The 19,558-nt window shown below is 35.6% G+C and overlaps 1 protein-coding gene across 4 annotated transcripts in view; it reads right to left on the minus strand.

The window, feature by feature from the left end:
- The window catches only part of GKAP1 (G kinase anchoring protein 1), a 98,371-nt gene that overhangs the window by 65,625 nt on the left and 13,188 nt on the right, over positions 1 to 19,558 (minus strand). For all 4 annotated transcript variants that reach the window (XM_018052415.1, XM_018052412.1, XM_018052413.1 and 1 more), the window contains exons 3-6: positions 18,324 to 18,575; positions 15,345 to 15,488; positions 4,864 to 4,941; positions 891 to 1,014 (exon numbers count right to left, since the gene is read on the minus strand). In XM_018052415.1, coding sequence (XP_017907904.1) covers positions 891 to 1,014; positions 4,864 to 4,941; positions 15,345 to 15,488; positions 18,324 to 18,533 — 556 coding nt within the window. In that variant the 5' untranslated portion in view covers positions 18,534 to 18,575. The remainder of the gene's footprint in view (positions 1 to 890; positions 1,015 to 4,863; positions 4,942 to 15,344; positions 15,489 to 18,323; positions 18,576 to 19,558) is intronic.

Here is a 19,558-nt window from a genome sequence, read left to right on the forward strand (position 1 = left end):
CCTCTAATGCAGGAGATCTGGGTTTGATCCCCAGGTTGGGAAGATCCCTTGGAGAAGGGAATAGCAAGCCACTCCAGTATTCTCTGCCTGCAGAATTCCATGGACAGAGGAGCCTGGTGGGCTACAGTCCAAGGGATGACCAGTGTATTAAGTTTAAATTCATAAGAGGCAAATTGACTTCAAGATCAATGAACAAACAGCTGTTCATTTGGTCAGCAACTACTCTTATTTTCCTTTGAATATAATTCCCTGCAATACAGTTGGACCTTGCTGTTTATCTGCTCAGCAACTGTTTTGATTGGTGTAAGCATGGCTTGTTGTTATTTAGTTGTTAAGTCATGTCTAACTGTTTTGCAACCCCATGGACTGTAGTTTATCAGGCTCTTCTGACCCTGGGATTCTCTAGGCAAGATTACAGGAGTGGGTTATCATTTCCTTCTCCAGAGGATCCTTCCAACCCAGGGATCGAACCCATGTCTTCTATGTCTCCTGCACTGGCAGGCAGATTCTTTTCCACTGCACCACCTGGGAAGCCTCCTATTTCTGGTTTAGTGTAAGTCAAATTATTTTATGTGTAAGGACAATAATATGTTTCAAGATGACTCAAAACTATAAATATCAATTTTTATTTTCAGTGAATTTTAGAAAAGGGGCAAATTCAGAAATACAGAAAGATAAATTCTTACTGAAACCTTATGAGGTTTTAATGACTGTCTTTAAATCACCTTAACCCCCAAATAGTTTATTTCCAAGCAGGTTTACATGTTTTACATTCTAAGTAACATATTAATGAAACAATCTTAGTTTAAAAATTAGAAAGGTACTTAAACTTAAGTATACAAAGACTCAGAATAGTTTCTCTGGCTTAATAGATTTTGTACATATATTACCTTCAGATTGAAACTCTTTTAGTGATATTGTGAGAGGTTTGTCTTTTCCCTGATGAGTCTTTCTTTTGTCTTTTTTATTCATAACCTTTGACTGAGTCGATGCATTTTCAGCATTTTCATATTCCTAAAAAAAATTACCAACAATAATTAAGCTTGGTTTACACCAGTAAAATCAATTCACCAATATGCAATATGTTTCTTAAAGTCATATTTTTAAAGAGGCAAATAAAAAAATCAAAACAGAGGCTAGCCAAACTGTATAAAAAGTTACCTGTTTACGGATATACTTAATCTTTTGCCTATTAAACACTAAAATAAAAATTAAAAGCTTATACCTTGATCTATAACTCTTGAGTTGCTAATCCTCTTCTTCATTTTAGGACAAAAGTTAACACAATAATCTAGGGTCAATTTCCTTTCTCAAACAAACTGAAATCTGGTTTCTGCTAGTCTCTGACACTAAAATTAAAGTCAGCCTGCTGGTGGCTCAGATGGTAAAGAATCTGCCTGCAATGCGGGAGACTCAGGTTCAATCTCTGGGTTGGGAAGATCTCCTGGAGAAGGGAATGGCAATCCACTCTAGTATTCTTGCCTGGAGAATTCTATGGACAGAGGCTATGGGGTCTGTCCATGGGGTGGCAGAGTCAGACACAACTGAGCAACTCACACTTTCAGTTTTCTTTTTCAAAGCCAAATCCAAAGACTTTTTTTTTAAAGCATCTCTTGGTTTCCTCAATATACTTCTGACTATGCTTATTTCTCCTTCACTGGTTTCTCTTTTCCCAACTATGTTCTTTAAAATGCAGCTGCTGTTCACCATTAGTCCATTCTTAATCTATCTTCATATCCTTTATACCTGTTGTTCCTCAAATTCAAAATTTAAAGTTCTATCTGATGACTTGTGTATGTACAGACAACTCACATGGAATGTTCAATAAACATCTGCAAACTAAGCATGTTGAACTCCTAGTGAGTACTTTATTTAATGTTACCATCATTACACTGTCTAGGCTAGAAACGTCAGTGATCCTTGCCTATTCTTCCTTTATGTTTTACGTGCAAATTAGTTACTAGGTCTTGTTGAGCTTATCTCCTAAAGAGCTCTTAAATCGATTCTCTTTTATTCATCCCCAGCAGGGAAGTTCAGTTCAGTTCAGTCACTCAGTCATGTCTGACTCGTTGCAACCCCATGGACTTCATACTTTGTCATTTCCCTTGCCTTCTTTAACTCGACATTACAATACTCTCTAATTTTAGCCCCACCACTCATCTTCTACACTGTTATAGCATGAGTTTCTAAAATGAAAACCTGAAATCTAAAAGTTAAAAATATTCAACAGCTCTCTCCCAACAAATGTATAAAAGTCAATCTCCTACATCTGCATACAATGTTTATAGTCTATTCTGGAGGCAGTATCTCCAGCAACTCTAGGTACTAAATTACAGTTTTTTAAAATGCTACTCTTTCACATGTATACATACAAGATATATACTCACCTCTCCTTCCTTGAGAATGCCTTTCTCTTGCCTACTGATGAACTTTTAATACATCAAGTAAGACTCCTCTTTAAAAACCTTTTCCTAAGATAGCCTGCCATCCTAAGATATCCTGTCACAATATGGATAGACCTTGATAACATTATGCTCAGTGAAATAAGTTAGACAAAGAGAAGTACTGAATGATATCACTTATATGATGAATCTTTTAAAAAAAAATAAAGTCAAACCTATTAAAAAAGAGTAAAAGTAGTTACCAAGGGATGGTAAGATGAGACCAACAGCGTTTAAGTATACAAACTTATAATGAGTAATAAATAAACCACACATGAACCCCCCAGTTTGGGAACGCATGTAAGAATTAAAGATTAAAAATAAATAAATAAATAAACCACAGAGATCCAATGCACAGTATAATGAATAAAAATCAATAATACTATATATTACAACACTATCATATGATAAATATCACTTCACTGGTAATCATACTACAATATACAAATATATCAAACTAACACACTATACATCTCATATTTACATACTGTAACACTTCAGATTTATCAAACAAAAAAAGAATCCTTTCCTAAAATCCACCCCCATCAAAAGCACAGAAAGTTCTATTTTACTGAATTCCCACTGCAATGAAAACATAAAATCTCTCAATACTATAAACTACAATTATATGTATGTCTCTCACTTCACTCCTACTAAATTCAATAGCTTGGACCATGTCTCTATTTTTGTACTGCATGCCTAGCAATTTTTGACTATTCAAAAAAATATTTGGTGAGTGAGTGACAGGATAGAAAATGCCATCCCACACTTTAGCTATTACGAAAACCTTTAGGCTAAAATAATCATAGTTATTTTATTGGAATACTGACTTAATATCTACATCAGTGTAATTACATCAAACTAGGTGGGCTGCCATCTATGGGGTCGCACAGAGTCGGACACGACTGAAGCGACTTAGCAGCAGCAGCAGCAGTGGCCACTGCATAGGGCTTCCCTCGTGGCTCAGCAGTAAAGAATGTGCCAGCAATGTAGGAGACCCGGGTTTGATCCCTGGGTCAGGAAGATCCCCTGGAGGAAGGTATGGCAACCCACTCCAGTATTCTTTCCTAGAGAATCGCATGGACAGAGAAGCCTGTCCACAGGCTGTAGTCCATAGGGCAGCACAGAGCTGGACACAACTGAAGCAACGAAGTAGCAGCAGCAGCAGCCATCACATAGAAAAGGAGTTTGACCATTCTCTGAGAATCATTATAGTCTGATATAACCTGCGCTTTTAGGTACCAGCCTATGACTGCCTCAAAAAAACTGGCTGGGAGCACATTTTACCAATACCATCTACTCTACTCCTCCTCTAAAGGTATGGCTAATCCTTTTAGCTTCAGAATGTAGATATATATTTAACAACAAATCATCACTGTAAGATAATATTCTATTTGATAAATTTTATCTTCGAACCGAGCAAGTCAGGAGGATTTTTCCAGTGTAATCTGAAAGTTCATTTAAATGATTAAATCATAGTAAAGCTAGCTGAATCCACTTTTGTAATTGCCAGCTTTCTGTCTAAATGAACAAATAACAGTAAGGATTACAGTTATTCTTGATTATTCCAGATAATACAAATAGGGACATGAAAAATGAAACTAACATATACAGTGTACCAAGTCCATTGGCAACTTTCATCCTCTTCCCTTGAGCTACAAATAAATAGCAAAATCATCTACTGTAAATGTTCACTTCTCTACACCCTTCACGTTGAGTGAAGGAGTTACTGTACAGTGATATAGTCTAAAGGCCCTTAAGCCCAAAGGCTATTTATGATCAACCACTAAGTAACCACAAGTTGAATAAATTTTACAGACCAAAAAAAAATTACCAATGTATGCAAAAGACTAAAATGTTAAACAATATGAAGATAATATAAATGCTCAATTTAAATACAGAAAATAGAAACAAATGCTACTTTTTGCTTAAATATCCCTACAGTTACAAGCTATATAATGCATTTCAACACATAGCCTAATATTAAAGCTTAGTGATAAATGCTAAATTCACAAGGTCAAATTATCAGAAACGTCCTCTCATTTACTTTAACTACAGTATATCTTCAGTAGAGGGTCTTTTAATGGATGCCCCTGTATACAGTTACTCAAATTTTTAAATCTTAACTATTTTCTATGTTCATTTAAAATAAGTTAAAATAAATCATCTGCTATTCATTTCCTCTCTCCCTTTCATTGTGGGTGGAGAAATTTCTTAACTAAACATTCCAAATCACCAGACACCACATGTTTGTGGTATATCTCAAAACTTGAGGAGAATCTCATAAAAACTTTGTTAATACTTTGATACAAGGATGGATTTTTACAACAGACTTTAAAGGAGAACTTTTATACAAAATTCAGGAAGGCTGGTTCAAACTTTTGACGACTTAAAATATCTAAATCAATAAATGTGTAAATACCTTTTTGTGTTCTTCATATTCCAATTTACTCAGCAACAATGCCTTCTCAAGATCTGCTTCAAACATTTCAGATGTCAGCTAAAAGTAAAAAGTTTCACAATAAACAGATATAGCATTATACGCCACCAGTGAAATAACCATGATAATATATACAGAATAAGAAAACAAATACTTAAAAAACAGCTGGGTTCTCCAAAGTTATCTATCCATACCAAAGTAGAGAACTCCATGTTTTATAGATGATACCAAAGCAAAAACTTACAATTTTGATATTTTTACTTCCTCACTGCCAATTATCTGTTGTATAACACAATCTTTTTACTCTAATAAAAAAAATCCTACAAAGAAATTGACACTATAACAGATGTCAAAGATAGTATCTAGTTTTGGAGACAGAAAATATAATGTTACTAAAAACAAATAAGAATACTAAAAACTCCATAAGCATTATAAAACATACCATATCCTTAAGTTAGACTAATTTGCAGGTACAGAACCTTTAAATAAGGTGACCAATTGTTTTGGCATATGCCTGATGTTACAGAAAATTTACAGTGCATCTTTTTACTGTTTTCTTTTTATTCCTTTTGTATGACTGGTCTACCTTTAAAGTCATCTAATACTACTACAGTAAAATGATTCTTTGTGATCTGTATCTTTTGGTTCCTCTCTCTCATCACTCAGTCTCACCTTAACCTCTGACAATCCAGCTCCTGCCACCTCCAATCAAATTAGTCTTTAAGACTTACTTTTCCTAACTGCCCAACAGAACTGGTACCGTAGCTCAATAAGACTTTGGGTTGTCTACCTTTGGAAGTAAAGTATGCAGCTCAATATAGGATAGCTGCAATATGACAACAGTAAACTATCCTGGATTTGTTTACATGTATGTGTCAACTTATTCATACCATATAATAAAAACATAACTTCAGTGGGCATTGCTTTTAATCTTGTCCACAATACCTTCCTTCATTCCTTTGAATAACACTTCAATCCAGTGTCCTAGGATTCTGGCAAGACAGTCACCACCTGATTCTTTATACCACTTGCTAGCATACCCACAAACACCCCAGCTGCCATTGCAACCACCAACAGGATGGGAGCAAAGGACCAAGCTATTTTTTGTTCTCTTGGAAATTAAATTTTGAGAACAAACACAAAGTAAGCAGGGTTCAATCAGCAGATTATAGCCTCTAAAAGTGAGTATACTAGCTCTCCTAGTTCATGCCTAAGAGCACCCCAGAATTTCTTAGTTTTCCTCTTTCCCAAGGTCTCATTGTTTAGTTTTTAATTCAAATCTGTTAATTAGTATCACTTACCAAATTATTTTTTGCCAAAGTTACTCAGAATTGTTTCTGCTGCTTAACAATTTAAAAAAAACTGAACTAAAACAGAAATCAGTTTCTAAAAAGAGTAATCTGTTTCAAAGGGATGCCTTGAAAATTAGAAAAATGTTAACACTGGACATCAGGACCTGATAAATCATAAATCCAACCCTATACTAAGACAACAAAAAGAGAGAGAAAACTAGGTTAATCACAAAAAATTGATCTAACTCAGAGAAAAGTACAATTAGAATTAAAATCATAAATAAGGGCATACAGAAATTCTTGTTAATTCCCAAGTGAATTGTACATACTTTTCTAAGGAATAACTGAAAGAACTGAAGAATTACTTCAATCCAAATGAATAGTGATCAGGAAAAAGTAATCTTTCTTAAAGGTTAACTTTTTATACTTTATTATATAAATGTGTATTTAAAGAATATACAGTTTAAAGGTAAAAAGAAATTGGATTCATATTGTTGTTACAGTTGTCCAGTCACTAAGCCATGTCCAACTCATTGTGACCCCATGAATTGCAGGATGCCAGGCTTCCTTGTTCTTCACCATTTCCCAGAGTTTGTTCAAACTCATATTCATTGAGTCGGTGATGCCATCCAACTATTTCATTCTGTTGCCCTCTTCTCCTGCCTTCAGTCTTTCCCAGCATCAGGGTCTTTTCCAATGCAGTTGGCTCTTCACATCAGTGGCCAAATTACTGGAGTTTCATCAGCTTCAGTATCAGTCCTTCAGTGAATATTCAAGGTTGACTACCTTTAAGATTGACCGGTTTGATCTCTGTGCTGTCCAAGGGATTCTCAAAAGCGTCTTCTACAGCACTACAGTTTGAAAGCATCAAATCTTAGGCACTCAGCCTTCTTTGTGATCCAACTCTCACACCCTTACATGACTACTGGAAAAACCATAGCTTTGATTATGCAGACCTTTGTCGGCAAAGTGATGTCTCTGCTTTTTAATGTGCTGTCTAGGTTTGTCATAGCTTTTCTTCCAAGGAGCAAGTATCGTTTCATTTCATGGCTGCAGTCACCGTCGGCAGTGATTTTGGACCTCGAGAAAATAAAACCTGTCACTGTTTCCATTTTTCCCCCTTCTATTTGTCATGAAGTGATGGGACTGGATGCTATGATCTTAGTTTTTTGAATGTTGAGTTTTAAGCCAGATTTTTCACTCTCCTCTTTCACCTTCATCAAGAGGCTATTTACTTCCTCTTCACTTTCTGCCATTAGAGTGGTATCACCTGCGTATCTGAAGTTGTTGATTTTTCTCCTAGCAGTCTTACCTCCATGTTAATGACATGGATTCATGTTAGTATCACACACAAAAAGGAAATTTATATCAATCTTTCCACCAAAACACAAAGCAAACAGAGTACAAAATATTTCAATATAATTAGAGCATAGCAAAAGTAACTCCATAGAAAAAGTAACAAAACTATTTAAACTTATTCTGAGCAAAGTTGTTTCAATTTACCACCATGCTATTAATCCGTATTAATGACATTTAAAATTTACAGAAAAGGCATTTAAGATTATTTCCAATATGTCACATATTCTGACTAATATTCCAAAAATAAATCCCTGGGCAAGAGAAGAGGTGATGAAGGTGGGAGTCTTGCAAGATGTCATTATTCTTTTTCATATTATCTCATATAACTTGAGTATATAGGTAGCTGATTCTAAGAGCATGATAAAAATGAATGAAATGGAACTTTTAAAAGTAAAAAATATGGCTCTCCCCAACATTTGATTCTAAATATAACAAAGTTTAGAGCTTACATTTACCTTTTAAGTATTAACAAAAACTAGTATACAAGGAAATACAATTAGGATAAAATCATTTAAATTTCAACTTAGCTTTATGAAAACTACAAAACACTTATAAAATGTCACTATATGATCAATCAGTTTATAAGGATTCATAGAGAACCTTCTATATGCTTTGCCTGTAGGCCTTAAAGAAACATAAATTTGGCTTTTGCCCTCAAAGCATTTCTACCCCAGTTGGGAACAGAAAACTTACGCATATGACACACAGAGAACAGAATAAGATATTAAAAGTTCTACAAAAGTTGAGAAAAAAAGGTAAACAAGAACAAAGAAGCATACACAAAAGAAACTATTAAGTTGGTCCTTAAAGGATAGATATCATTTGGATAGGTGGAAAAGGAATGAAAGTATTTTAGGAGGAAAGAGTCATGTGAACAAAAGTATGATATTAAGAACAGACACATCATGGGATACATGACAAAAGATGAATTCTATGAAATACAAGAGGAATGTGAAAAAACACAGGCTTTGAGAGATCACACAGGTGGATGATTTAAATTTCTCTTCTACCCATGCTAATTGTGACATGGGGCAAGTTACGTTCTGTGAATTTCAAGTTTGGTGCTGCTGCCGCTAAGTCACTTCAGTAGTGTCTGATTCTGTGCGACCCCATAAATGGCAGCCCACCAGGCTCCCTCGTCCCTGGGACTCTCCAGGCAAGAACACTGGAGTGGGTTGCCATTTCCTTCTCCAATGCATGAAAGTGAAAAGTGAAAGGGAAGTCGCTCAGTCGTGTCCGACTCCTAGCGACCCATGGACTGCAGCCTACCAGGCTCCTCCATCCATGGGATTTTCCAGGCAAGAGTACTGGAGAGGGCTGACATTGCCTTCTCAGGAATCTCAAGTTTATTTATACATAAAAAGAAAACTGAAACACCTACCTTGCAGAGTACTTTTAAAAATTTAAAGCTATAATATATGTAAAGTACCTAGTACAGTGCCTACCTTGCACAAGAGTTGCACACAGTAAATTAGAATTCCTCTTCTCTATGCTGGAGAACAGTAGAAAATAAGATTGCTTAGGTAGGTAAAATTGGGTTCCAGACACTCCCTAAAAACTAGGGATTCGGGACAGATGAAAGAGGAACACTGATAAAAGTGATTTTAAAGAAATAAACTGGCATATTAGGAGAATGAGAACTTAGAATCAACAGGTCTGGCTAAACTACTGCAGTCCCAGCACACGGAAACCTGGACCTGACCACAGCAATGCAGGAAACAAAGAACACCATTTCTCAGCAAAGAGTGACCAAGTTTTAGAACAAGGACTGATAACAGGGAGAAAGGAAGCACAAAGCTACAATATCAGGAAAAACAAAGAAAACATGATTCCTAATTCCCTAAAGTTGTCTAAATCAGAGAATTAATCATAAGACTGCTATAAATGTAGTCTTCAATGTAATTAATTATCAGTACATGTAGAGGTAGAACTGAGAGGGGAAAAACGTTTGGGCCTGAAAGACAGATACTGATGATTCTTAAAAAGTACCTTATATGTAAGTTTGCAAGTTGAGAGCTGCTCATCATTTTCTTTGTACCCATGGGAAGAGGATGGAAGGAAGAAAAAGAGGAAACGACCCTAAAATGCCTACAGGATTGGAGAAGATACTTACATGTGTCCAAGATGGAGTACTTCAGACTCCCTTCCTCTTGGCTTCCTTCATGCCTCCTATCCCTATCCAGTAGTAAAACACTTTTTTTTAATTTAAATAAACCTATAGGCTCAAGGGTTTATGATCAGTTAAAGAGTATGAAAAACTGATGAAAAATGAGGACAGTAAATATTTTAGGACATTTTTAAAAATTTGCAAATCAAAGTACCATAAATATTTTACCCACTTTAAATCCAAGCAAAACAAATCCCAAATGAAGAGTTAATTTCCAGTTCTCATAGGCATCATGGGAACAGGGTCATTGCAGAACACAGGACATAATTCTGAGAACATTTAACACTTGCAACCAAGTGTTTAGCCACAGTAGCAGTAGTGCCCTCTGCTATTCTAACTCAATGATTTTCAAAATGTAGAAAGCAGAATTATTTCCCAGAAAACTTCAAATAATCTTATTGAACGTTATGATTTTATTTTTTAATGTTTATTTATTTTTAAATTTTTTATTTTTCCTTTACTTTACAATACTGTATTGGTTTTGTCATAGATTGACATGAATCCACCACGGGTGTACATGCGATCCCAAACATGAACCCCCTCCCACCTCCCTCCCCATAACATCTCTCTGGGTCATCCCCGTGCACCAGCCCCAAGCATCCTGTATCCTGCATCAGACACAGACTGGCAATTCATTTCTTACATGATAGTATACATGTCTCAATGCCATTCTCCCAAATCATCCCACCCTCTCCCTCTCCCTCTGAGTCCAAAAGTCCGTTATACACATCTGTGTCTCTTTTGCTGTCTTGCATACAGGGTGATCATTGCCATCTTTCTAAATTCCATATATATGTGTTAGTATACTGTATTGGTGTTTTTCTTTCTGGCTTTCTTCACTCTATATAATCGGCTCCAGTTTCATCCACCTCATTAGAACTGATTCAAATGTATTCTTTTTAATGGCTGAGTAATACTCCATTGTGTGTATGTACCACAGCTTTCTTATCCATTCATCTGCTGGTGGACATCTAGCTTGTTTCCATGTCCTAGCTATTATAAACAGTGCTGCGATGAACATCGGGGTACATGTGTCTCTTTCAATTCTGGTTTCCTCGGTGTGTATGCCCAGCCGTGGGATTGCTGGGTCATAAGGCAGTTCTATTTGCAATTTTTTAAGGAATCTCCACACTGTTCTCTATAGTGGCTGTACTAGTTTGCATTCCCACCAACAGTGTAGGAGGGTTCCCTTTTCTCCACACCCTCTCCAGCATTTATTGCTTGCAGATTTTTGGATCACAGCCATTCTGACTGGTGTGAAGTGGTACCTCATTGTGGTTTTGATTTGCATTTCTCTAATAATGAGTGATGTTGAGCATCTCTTCATGTGTTTGTTAGCCATCCATATGTCTTCTTTGGAGAAATGTCTATTTAGTTCTTTGGCCCATTTTTTGATTGGGTCATTTATTTTTCTGGAATTGAGCTGCATAAGTTGCTTGTATATTTTTGAGATTAGTTGTTTGTCAGTTGCTTCATTTGCTATTATTTTCTCCCATTCAGAAGGCTGTCTTTTCACCTTGCTTATATTTTCCTTTGTTGTGCAGAAGCTTTTAATTTTAATTAGATCCCATTTGTTTATTTTTGCTTTTATTTCCAGAATTCTGGGGGGTGGATCATAGAGGATCCTGCTGTGATTTATGTCAGAGAGTTTTGCCTCTGTTTTGCCTATGTTCTCCTCTAGGAGTTTTATAGTTTCTGGTCTTACATTTAGATCTTTAATCCATTTTGAGTTTATTTTTGTGTGTGGTGTTAGAAAGTGTTCTAGTTTCATTCTTTTACAAGTGGTTGACCAGTTTTCCCAGCACCACTTGTTAAAGAGATTGTCTTTACTCCATTGTATATTCTTGCCTCCTTTGTCAAAAATAAGGAATGTTATAATTTTAAAAGTTGTCAATATTCTGCAAAAACTATGTGTTCATACTAATGATCATGTTCCATTCAAGTCAGCTAACACACCTTCATATCTTCTGAGTGCTGTTTACATTTACTAAGTTGAGTGCTTTAATTATATACCAAAGTAATAAAAATAGTTCACTGATTCATGGAAGGATTAAACGTAGCAATGAAAGTAGTAAATAATACAACTTATAAAAACAGCATTAATTTAAAAAATGAACAGGACTCTAATACAGTGTATACAGAATATAAATCTGTATGTGTCAGGACAAAAGTGGTATCATATAAGCAGCTAAAAAGGAAAATAATAGAAAATTAAAATACCAAAATTAAGAGCCTCTTGATGAAGGTGAAAGAGTGAAAAGGCTGGCTTTAAACTTAACGTTCAAAAAACTAAGACCCTGGCATCCAGTCCCATCACTTCAAGGCAAACAGATAGGTAAAACATAGAAACAGTGACAGATTTTATTTCCTTGAGTGCCAAAATCACTGCAGATGGTGACTGCAGCCACGAAATGAAAAGACATTTGCTCCTTGGAAGAAATGCTATGACAAACCTAGACAGCATATTAAAAAGAGAGACATCACTTTCCCGACAAAAGTTCATATAGTCAAAGCTATGGTTTTTCTAGTAGTCATGTATGGATGTGAGAATTGGATCATAAAGAAGGCTGAGCACCAAAGAATTGATGCTTTTGAACTGTGCTGCTGGAGAAGACTCTTGAGAGTCCCTTGGTCAGCACAGAGATCAAACCAGTCAATCCTAAAGGAAATCAACCCTCAATATTCACTGGAAGGACAGATGCTGAAGCTGAAGCTCCAATGCTTTGGCCACTGATGTGAAAGGCCAACTCACTGGAAAAGACCCTGATGCTGAGGAAGACTGACAGCATAAGGAGAAGAGGGCAACAGAGGATGAGACGGTGGATGAACATGAGTTTGTGCAAACTGGGCGATAGTGAAGGACAGGGAAGCCTGGCATATTAAAGTCCATGGGGTTGCAAAGAGTCAGACACAACTTAGTGACTGAATGACAACAAAGACCAAATACTTGACATTTCAATTTACTGAACCATCAGTCTATCTGTTCCTAGTTTTCTGCTATAAAATATGGTCAGACCAGTGACCTAAAGATATAGTTTTTATTTCACTTTCAAAGTGCAGTGACCTGTATGAGTTTTTCCAAAACAAGTACCAAGTAATGCTTTGGAGAACAAAAGTGATGAATTTTGTTGCTAAAGAAAAAGTAAAAAAAAAACACACAAAGAGCACTCTTTATAGTGAAATCGGGTGCAAGTCAAACTATCACCAAGAGACTTTTACTAGCCACAAGGTTAATGAGAAATATCACTCTCACAAACGAAAAAGAGAACAAGCTATTGGCAAAACGCCTTTATCAGGTGGACTAGAGGATACAATGTGAGAAAAATTAGCTATGCACATGCTAGCAGACATTTCACTTCAGAGTTGGACAAAACCAGTGATATGTGGGGTCTGAATCAATACAACAGGAGAAAGAAATACACAGAATCTGATCTATTTTTCATTCAACATCCATTAGAAGAGATTTTTCTATTATTTTTGACCCATGATGTAAAATTTTAAAAAGGTAACACTGGAATCAGAACTGTGTATGCTAAGTCACTTCAGTCGTGTCAGACTGTGGGGCTCTATGGACTGTAATCCACATAACGTTAACTGCCACCTTGACTTTTGTAAAATGTTCTAGCTCCTTGGTTTTTATTAAAACAAAAAATAAGTGCTGTCTAAAATAAATTTCTGTTCCCTGTAACTAATTTTTTTCAAACTACACTTTCACTTTGGACATTAAATACAATGTTCTCCTTTTATGTGGCAGAAACTTTTCTTCTGTTGACATGAGATTAACTAAGATTCAGTGCTTGCTCCTAAGCAGATGTAATGGATGCTTCTTTACTGTCTATCTTGTTGCTGTTTAATGCAGCTCTCAGATTTTATGCTGAGGCTTAGTTGATGTAAATTTATGTTATCACTTTGACGATTTAAGAGTAGGAAACTTTTTCTTGGTATTACTCTTCTGTATTTAAAATAAATAGTCATATAACAGACAAGATTTCTATATCCAGCTTTTCAGTCGGCTCAGTTTAAATGTCATTCTTTTGGCAGTGGATATCCAGTTTCCCCAAAACCATTTGTTGTAAAGACATACATGGAGTTTCTCACAGTGCTGTTGCCCTGTGTGAAGAATACCCACCACAACTGCATGCCTTCTGCCTACTACAGTCAGTCTGGTCCCTATTTTTAAAATCTATTATTCCACATAGTAAAATAGATTCCAAGTGGTATACTGTCTATCAGTTCCAGAGCCTGCCTTATCTCTTTACTTATCAGTGTAATTATCCCAAGAACTACGCTACTTCCCAGAACTTTGATTATTTTCCTACAAGTCAGACTTCCAAATAAGGTACCAGGTTTTCCTAAGTGACCCATCAATAGTATATCTAGTAGAAATTCCTCCAAGTTCCTCAGCCTTGGATGACATTTTTAGATAGGGTTAGGGCCAAGTTAACTATTTCTTTCTCCTAATTACCTGGTCATTTTGGCGGTAATCAATGGGGGCAGGAAAAAAGTCAATAAATATCTGTTCTTAAGTTCCCATATTACATGGAATTTATTTTGATGCAGAATTGAGCAGTTTTCCTTTATTAACTTCCCAGTGCCCCTTGGGCCACTGGGAGAAATTCTCTATGGTGAAGTGGCAAATTCTATTACTATCTAAGCAAGTGTATCATTAATAATACTTGTAAACCAGAATAAAATGTCATAATGAATGCTGCAAAAGGAAAAAAAGAATCAAATAATCCCCCTAAAATAAGACGATTTATCCAGTTTACCAGTACCTTGAAATATCATTTTTGCCCAGCTCCAGTGTAATAACAAATGCTTGTAATGATGAGCCTGAGGCACTACAAATTTCTATAGAAAATGTTATAATTAACATAGCTTATGTTAAGAGCATGGTTTAGTATAGTTTAATTCTTTTAAAACTGAAACTCAAGCACAATAGGTATAGCCACTCCATTAAGCCAAACATCTGCTAAAATAATATTTATTTCCAACAGATCAAATGACAGTTTAACAGATAAGAAAATAACTGTTCATTTTTCATACATACAGCATCTCCTAGAGTACATTCCAAATTTAGTATGTCATTTTCCTGAATACCATAAACACAAAAAGAAGCTGATTGGTTTTATTAAATTATCTCTTTGATTTGCTTATTAATGACATTTATTTAATAGAGGCATAAAAGAAGAAAACACTGCATAAATAGGTTTAAAAAAAGAAATGTCACAAACTATTTTACAACAAGACTGAAAAGGAAAAGTTTCCCCTCAAAGTCTTTCTTCTTTAAACAAAACTGTCACTGAGTATTTCTAGTTAGTATTGGTCGTACAAATATGATTTTCTTTAAATAATTTAATCCTGTTTTTCTATCTTCCCTGTCTCTACCTCATTTGTAAAAAGGCAGATGAAGTAAAAACTCAGAAAATAACTGTTTGAAACTAACAAAATAATAAATGTGTCTATCTGCTTTCCTAGTTAGATAAAAACCAGAACCTCTTATTAAAAGTAGCATACACATGTGAGTTAATCCAATATAAAATGCTCCTCAGAACAGTAGTGTCACGGTTGGATGCACTGCTATCTAAAAAATGCAAAAATTCACTGAAAACTAAAGCAAAACAACTTAATTTACTTAGCTGTACCTGCTCATCTCTTTGTCTCCACTCTTGCCAATTTTCTTCTCGTGAATCCTTCTGTACTGGGTTTGGTAATGAAAGCTCATGTTGAGCATTACAAATGGCATGGGAGGATTTCTGCGGAATTTTCTTAAAAGCAAGATTCCTGAGCTATGGAAAAAAACAAAAAATATATATTAAATTCAGTTTACCAATACTGGGATACTAATGATTTTTTTGGAAGTTAAGAAATATTTTTATACTTCTAAATACTCATTATGCTAACTCACAAAGTCACTATGTGAACTTTTGTAATCTTTGTAGAATTTCACCAGCATTTGTGAAAATTTTGATGGATTTCTAGATGAAATGATTAGTAAGTAAAAATGGATTATACTCTTATACCACCATTTGAACCAATTTAATGATCCTGGTTTACTAAAGGGTTTATAGGAATAGAGAACAGGATAACAAGTGTGCTCTTAAAATACAAAACAATAAAGTTCAGTAAGATTAAACTTTAATGACTTATAAATTAAAAGTTTAAACAGTGAAAGAAGATAGCTTGAGGAACTCTAGCAACTACTTTGCTAGTCCTGAAAAATACAGAGCCTACAACTAGCAATATATGCTTAGGAAAATACTTTAATTGGTTACAACAGTCCAGTGGGGAAAGAGGACAAACCAAAAAGGTCTGTCTTAGGTGATACAGATTGCTCTACATTATTAAGTTCGAGGAACTTTAAAAATATGACAAGAGACAGAGCAGTTCAAACATTCATGCCCCATGATTATCTCATTACAGATGTCTGCTGTTTACATTTAATGTAGAATAATGAGCTTCCAATGCAGCAGACATTAGCGTCTACCCTAACAATGTTTGCAAGGTAAAAAGTTCCAGTGAGAACAGATGCTCATTTTGTTCCGCTTATATTGTAAAGACTGTAGCAGTTTCCTCTGTATCTCTAAAAGGGAAAAAAACAAAAACAAAACTTGTGATCTAATAGCTTTGTGAAAGCTAGATTTTTCCAATAAAAGCAATGGATAAGTTTTTCAAAAAATACAGGGCCTAGCCCACAAAGTAACATAATGAATTAAAACTGTACTGGCCAAGCCACTCCCAACAGTAAGAATCATCTGAGACAGAGCGGTTGAAACAGGGAGAAAAGTACTAAGAGGCTATTATGGATTAAATTGTATTCCCTCAAAAAATATGTTGTAGGCCTAACTCTTGCTGTCTATGAATATGACCTCATTTAGAAAAAGGATCTTTGCAAATATAATCCCGTTAAGGTTAAACTGAATTAAGGCTGGGCCCTAGTGAATGAAAGGTACAAAGATATATGAAGCCAAGGAACACTGAGGATGACAGCTACCGTAAGAAGCTAGGAAGAGGAGAGAGGAAAGGAAGGATTCTACTCAGAAAGAGCCTGGTCCTGTTAACACCATGGTTGGAACTTCCAGCCTCTAGAACTGTTAAGAGAATACATTTCTGTTGTTTTAAGTCACCCAGCTTGTGGCATTTTGTTACAGAAGTCCTAAGAAACCAATAAAGAGACTTTAAATCAAGGATCAACAATTTGACTGATAATCAACAGACTAATCTGCTGGAGGGAGTGATGAGATACAAATACTGCTTTAAGCAGGTGGTTTCTGCTGTGGGAAAGCCAGAGTAGAGGAGATGCTGCTAGAGATGAAGCCATGGCAGGTTCAGTGCTGATTTATTACTGAAAATAGACTGACAGAACTATAGCTACACAAGTGGGAAGGGAGGATCCTCAGGCTCATTCTCAGTAATGCAATGTAAACCCCACTATTACCTTATTTTCTGTTCCCCCAAATCATCTTTAATTCCAAAAAGAAAATGGTAGGCAATCAAAAGTTCTGTAAGACTGGACTTCTGAAAGGTTATATAGTGAGAAAAATGTCTTTTAAAAAAGTGACCCTGTGTGGCAAAATTTTAAAGAGGTACTCAGAAAGCAATGGTGATGGAAATTAACAAATTGAAAAGGCTTTTTCACAGTCTTGGTATATTATAAAATGAATATAGAGAGGGAAAAAAACACTTTTACTACTTCTCTTATTCAGTGATAAGAGAAAGGTCCTTACATACCTTCGGCTCTATTAAAAGATAAACACAGGCTAGAGTCGTTTTTCAGTATTACTTTTAAAAATAAATGGGCACATTACATGTTGGTCATATAACTCATGCTAGGAGTATTTAGGGGAGAAGGATCTGCCATGTACTTACTACTCTTAAGAAACAGATGACAAAAAAAAAAGAAACAGATGACAAACGCATAAAAATGTATGCATTTCAAGGCTAGTCATAGGATTATTATCTATAATAGTAAAAAAAAGGGGAAACCTAAATGTTTATCACAATAGTCTGATTAAGTAAACTGTGACAAAGCCACATACTTTTAAATAATGTGGACTCACTTAAAATAATGTTGATTTTTATTTACTCACATGGAAAACTGTTCATGCTAATTTTTAAAAAGCCAGTTATAAAAGTCTATTATATAATTAATTTTCATTTAAGTTAAATATGAATGTAGATATGTGTGTACATGTCTATATATCCAAAAAACATATATATGTGTACAGAAAACACATACCAAAATATTAATTTGTTATATCTCTAGTTATAGTCCCTAGAGAATATTTTTATTTTATATTCACAATTGATGTTTTTTTATATATTTTTTATTTTATATTCACAAATGATCTTTGTTTCATTTAAAGACTTCCTGTGTTTTTCAGGAACTTTCTGGAATGAGCACATAAGCTTCCATAGACCAGGAAAAAAAAGGTGTTCAATATGTTCATTACATTAGACTTCAAATACATACAAATTCATATATTTATATATACATTATAGTAATAATTACCAAGTACCTATGGACCAGAAACTGTGGATACATGGATTAACAAGATAGTAACTGTCCTCTTCATGCTTACAATCTACTGCGAAAGCAGACATGAAATAATTACAATTGCTACCTCATTTGCTTCACTCTGCTGCTGTTCCTTCTTTTTTCTTCTTTTCTCTCTTTTTTTCTCATTTGTAGTTGATTTATTTGTTTGAGACTTTCCAGTATTTCGACCTTTGCCTTTTCCAGGCTCAGAATCAGAACCACTGCCACTATCCACTTGCAACAACGCAAAACGAGAGGCAGTAGTGGGGACAGAACTAAGTACTGCTGAGGCCATTGTAAAGATTTCCTTTCAAAATACTTCTGTCAAGAATAATTCCTGTGGGAAGGGAGAAAGGAGGTAGATGAGTAAACACAGTAAAATCTGTTTTAGATTTCAGAACAAACAGAAATATACACACACTTCTCCTGATACTAGATTTAGTAACATTTGGATTCATACCCACAGTCCTACTGGCAATAACATACTTTTTAAACTTAACAACATAAAATTGTATAATATAAAACAAAAAATTATATACTGAGATTTCACAATTATTACAAGGCTACCACCTTCATATTCATTTTTCCATACAGTTCCCCCAAATTAGTGACTTACCTCTTTCTTTTAAATATGCCACCATATATCTATGAAGTACATCCTAAGTCTGCCATAATACGTACATATATTTATGGAGAACATCCTAAATCAATACAGTTTGTTAATACAATGAAAAAGTACGTATATCATTTTTCACTGCACTAGAGATCACTGGTCCTGCTGCTGCTGCTAAATCGCTTCAGTCGTGTCCGACTCTGTGCGACCCCATACACGGCAGCCCACCAGGCTCCCCTGTCCCTGAGATTCTCCAGGAAAGGACACTGGAGTGGGTTGCCATTTCCTTCTCCAATGCATGAAAGTGAAAAGTGAAAGTGAAGTCGCCCAGTTGTGTAAGACCCTTAGCGACCCCATGGACTGCAGCCCACCACATTCCTCCAGCCACAAGATTCTCCGGCAAGAGTACTGGAGTGAGGTGCCATTTCCTTCTCCCACCACTGGTCCTACTACATGCTTATCCTCAACTTCGAACACAGGGAAAAAGGAGTAGGAAAGGAAGAACATTCTTATCATATAAAAATTCTGCCTTAAGTTTGATTCTAGAGTGACGGCAAAATAGAGAGCTTACCCTGGAGAAAGGAAATGGCAACCCACTCCAGTATCTTGCCTGGGAAATCCCATGGACCGAGGAGCCTGGCAGGCTACAGTCCACGGGTGGCAAGAGTCAGTCAGACACTACTTAGCAATTAAACCAACAGCACCAC

The sequence above is a fragment of the Capra hircus genome, chromosome 8 (assembly GCF_001704415.2).
Source record: "Capra hircus breed San Clemente chromosome 8, ASM170441v1, whole genome shotgun sequence".
NCBI lineage: Eukaryota > Metazoa > Chordata > Mammalia > Artiodactyla > Bovidae > Capra > Capra hircus.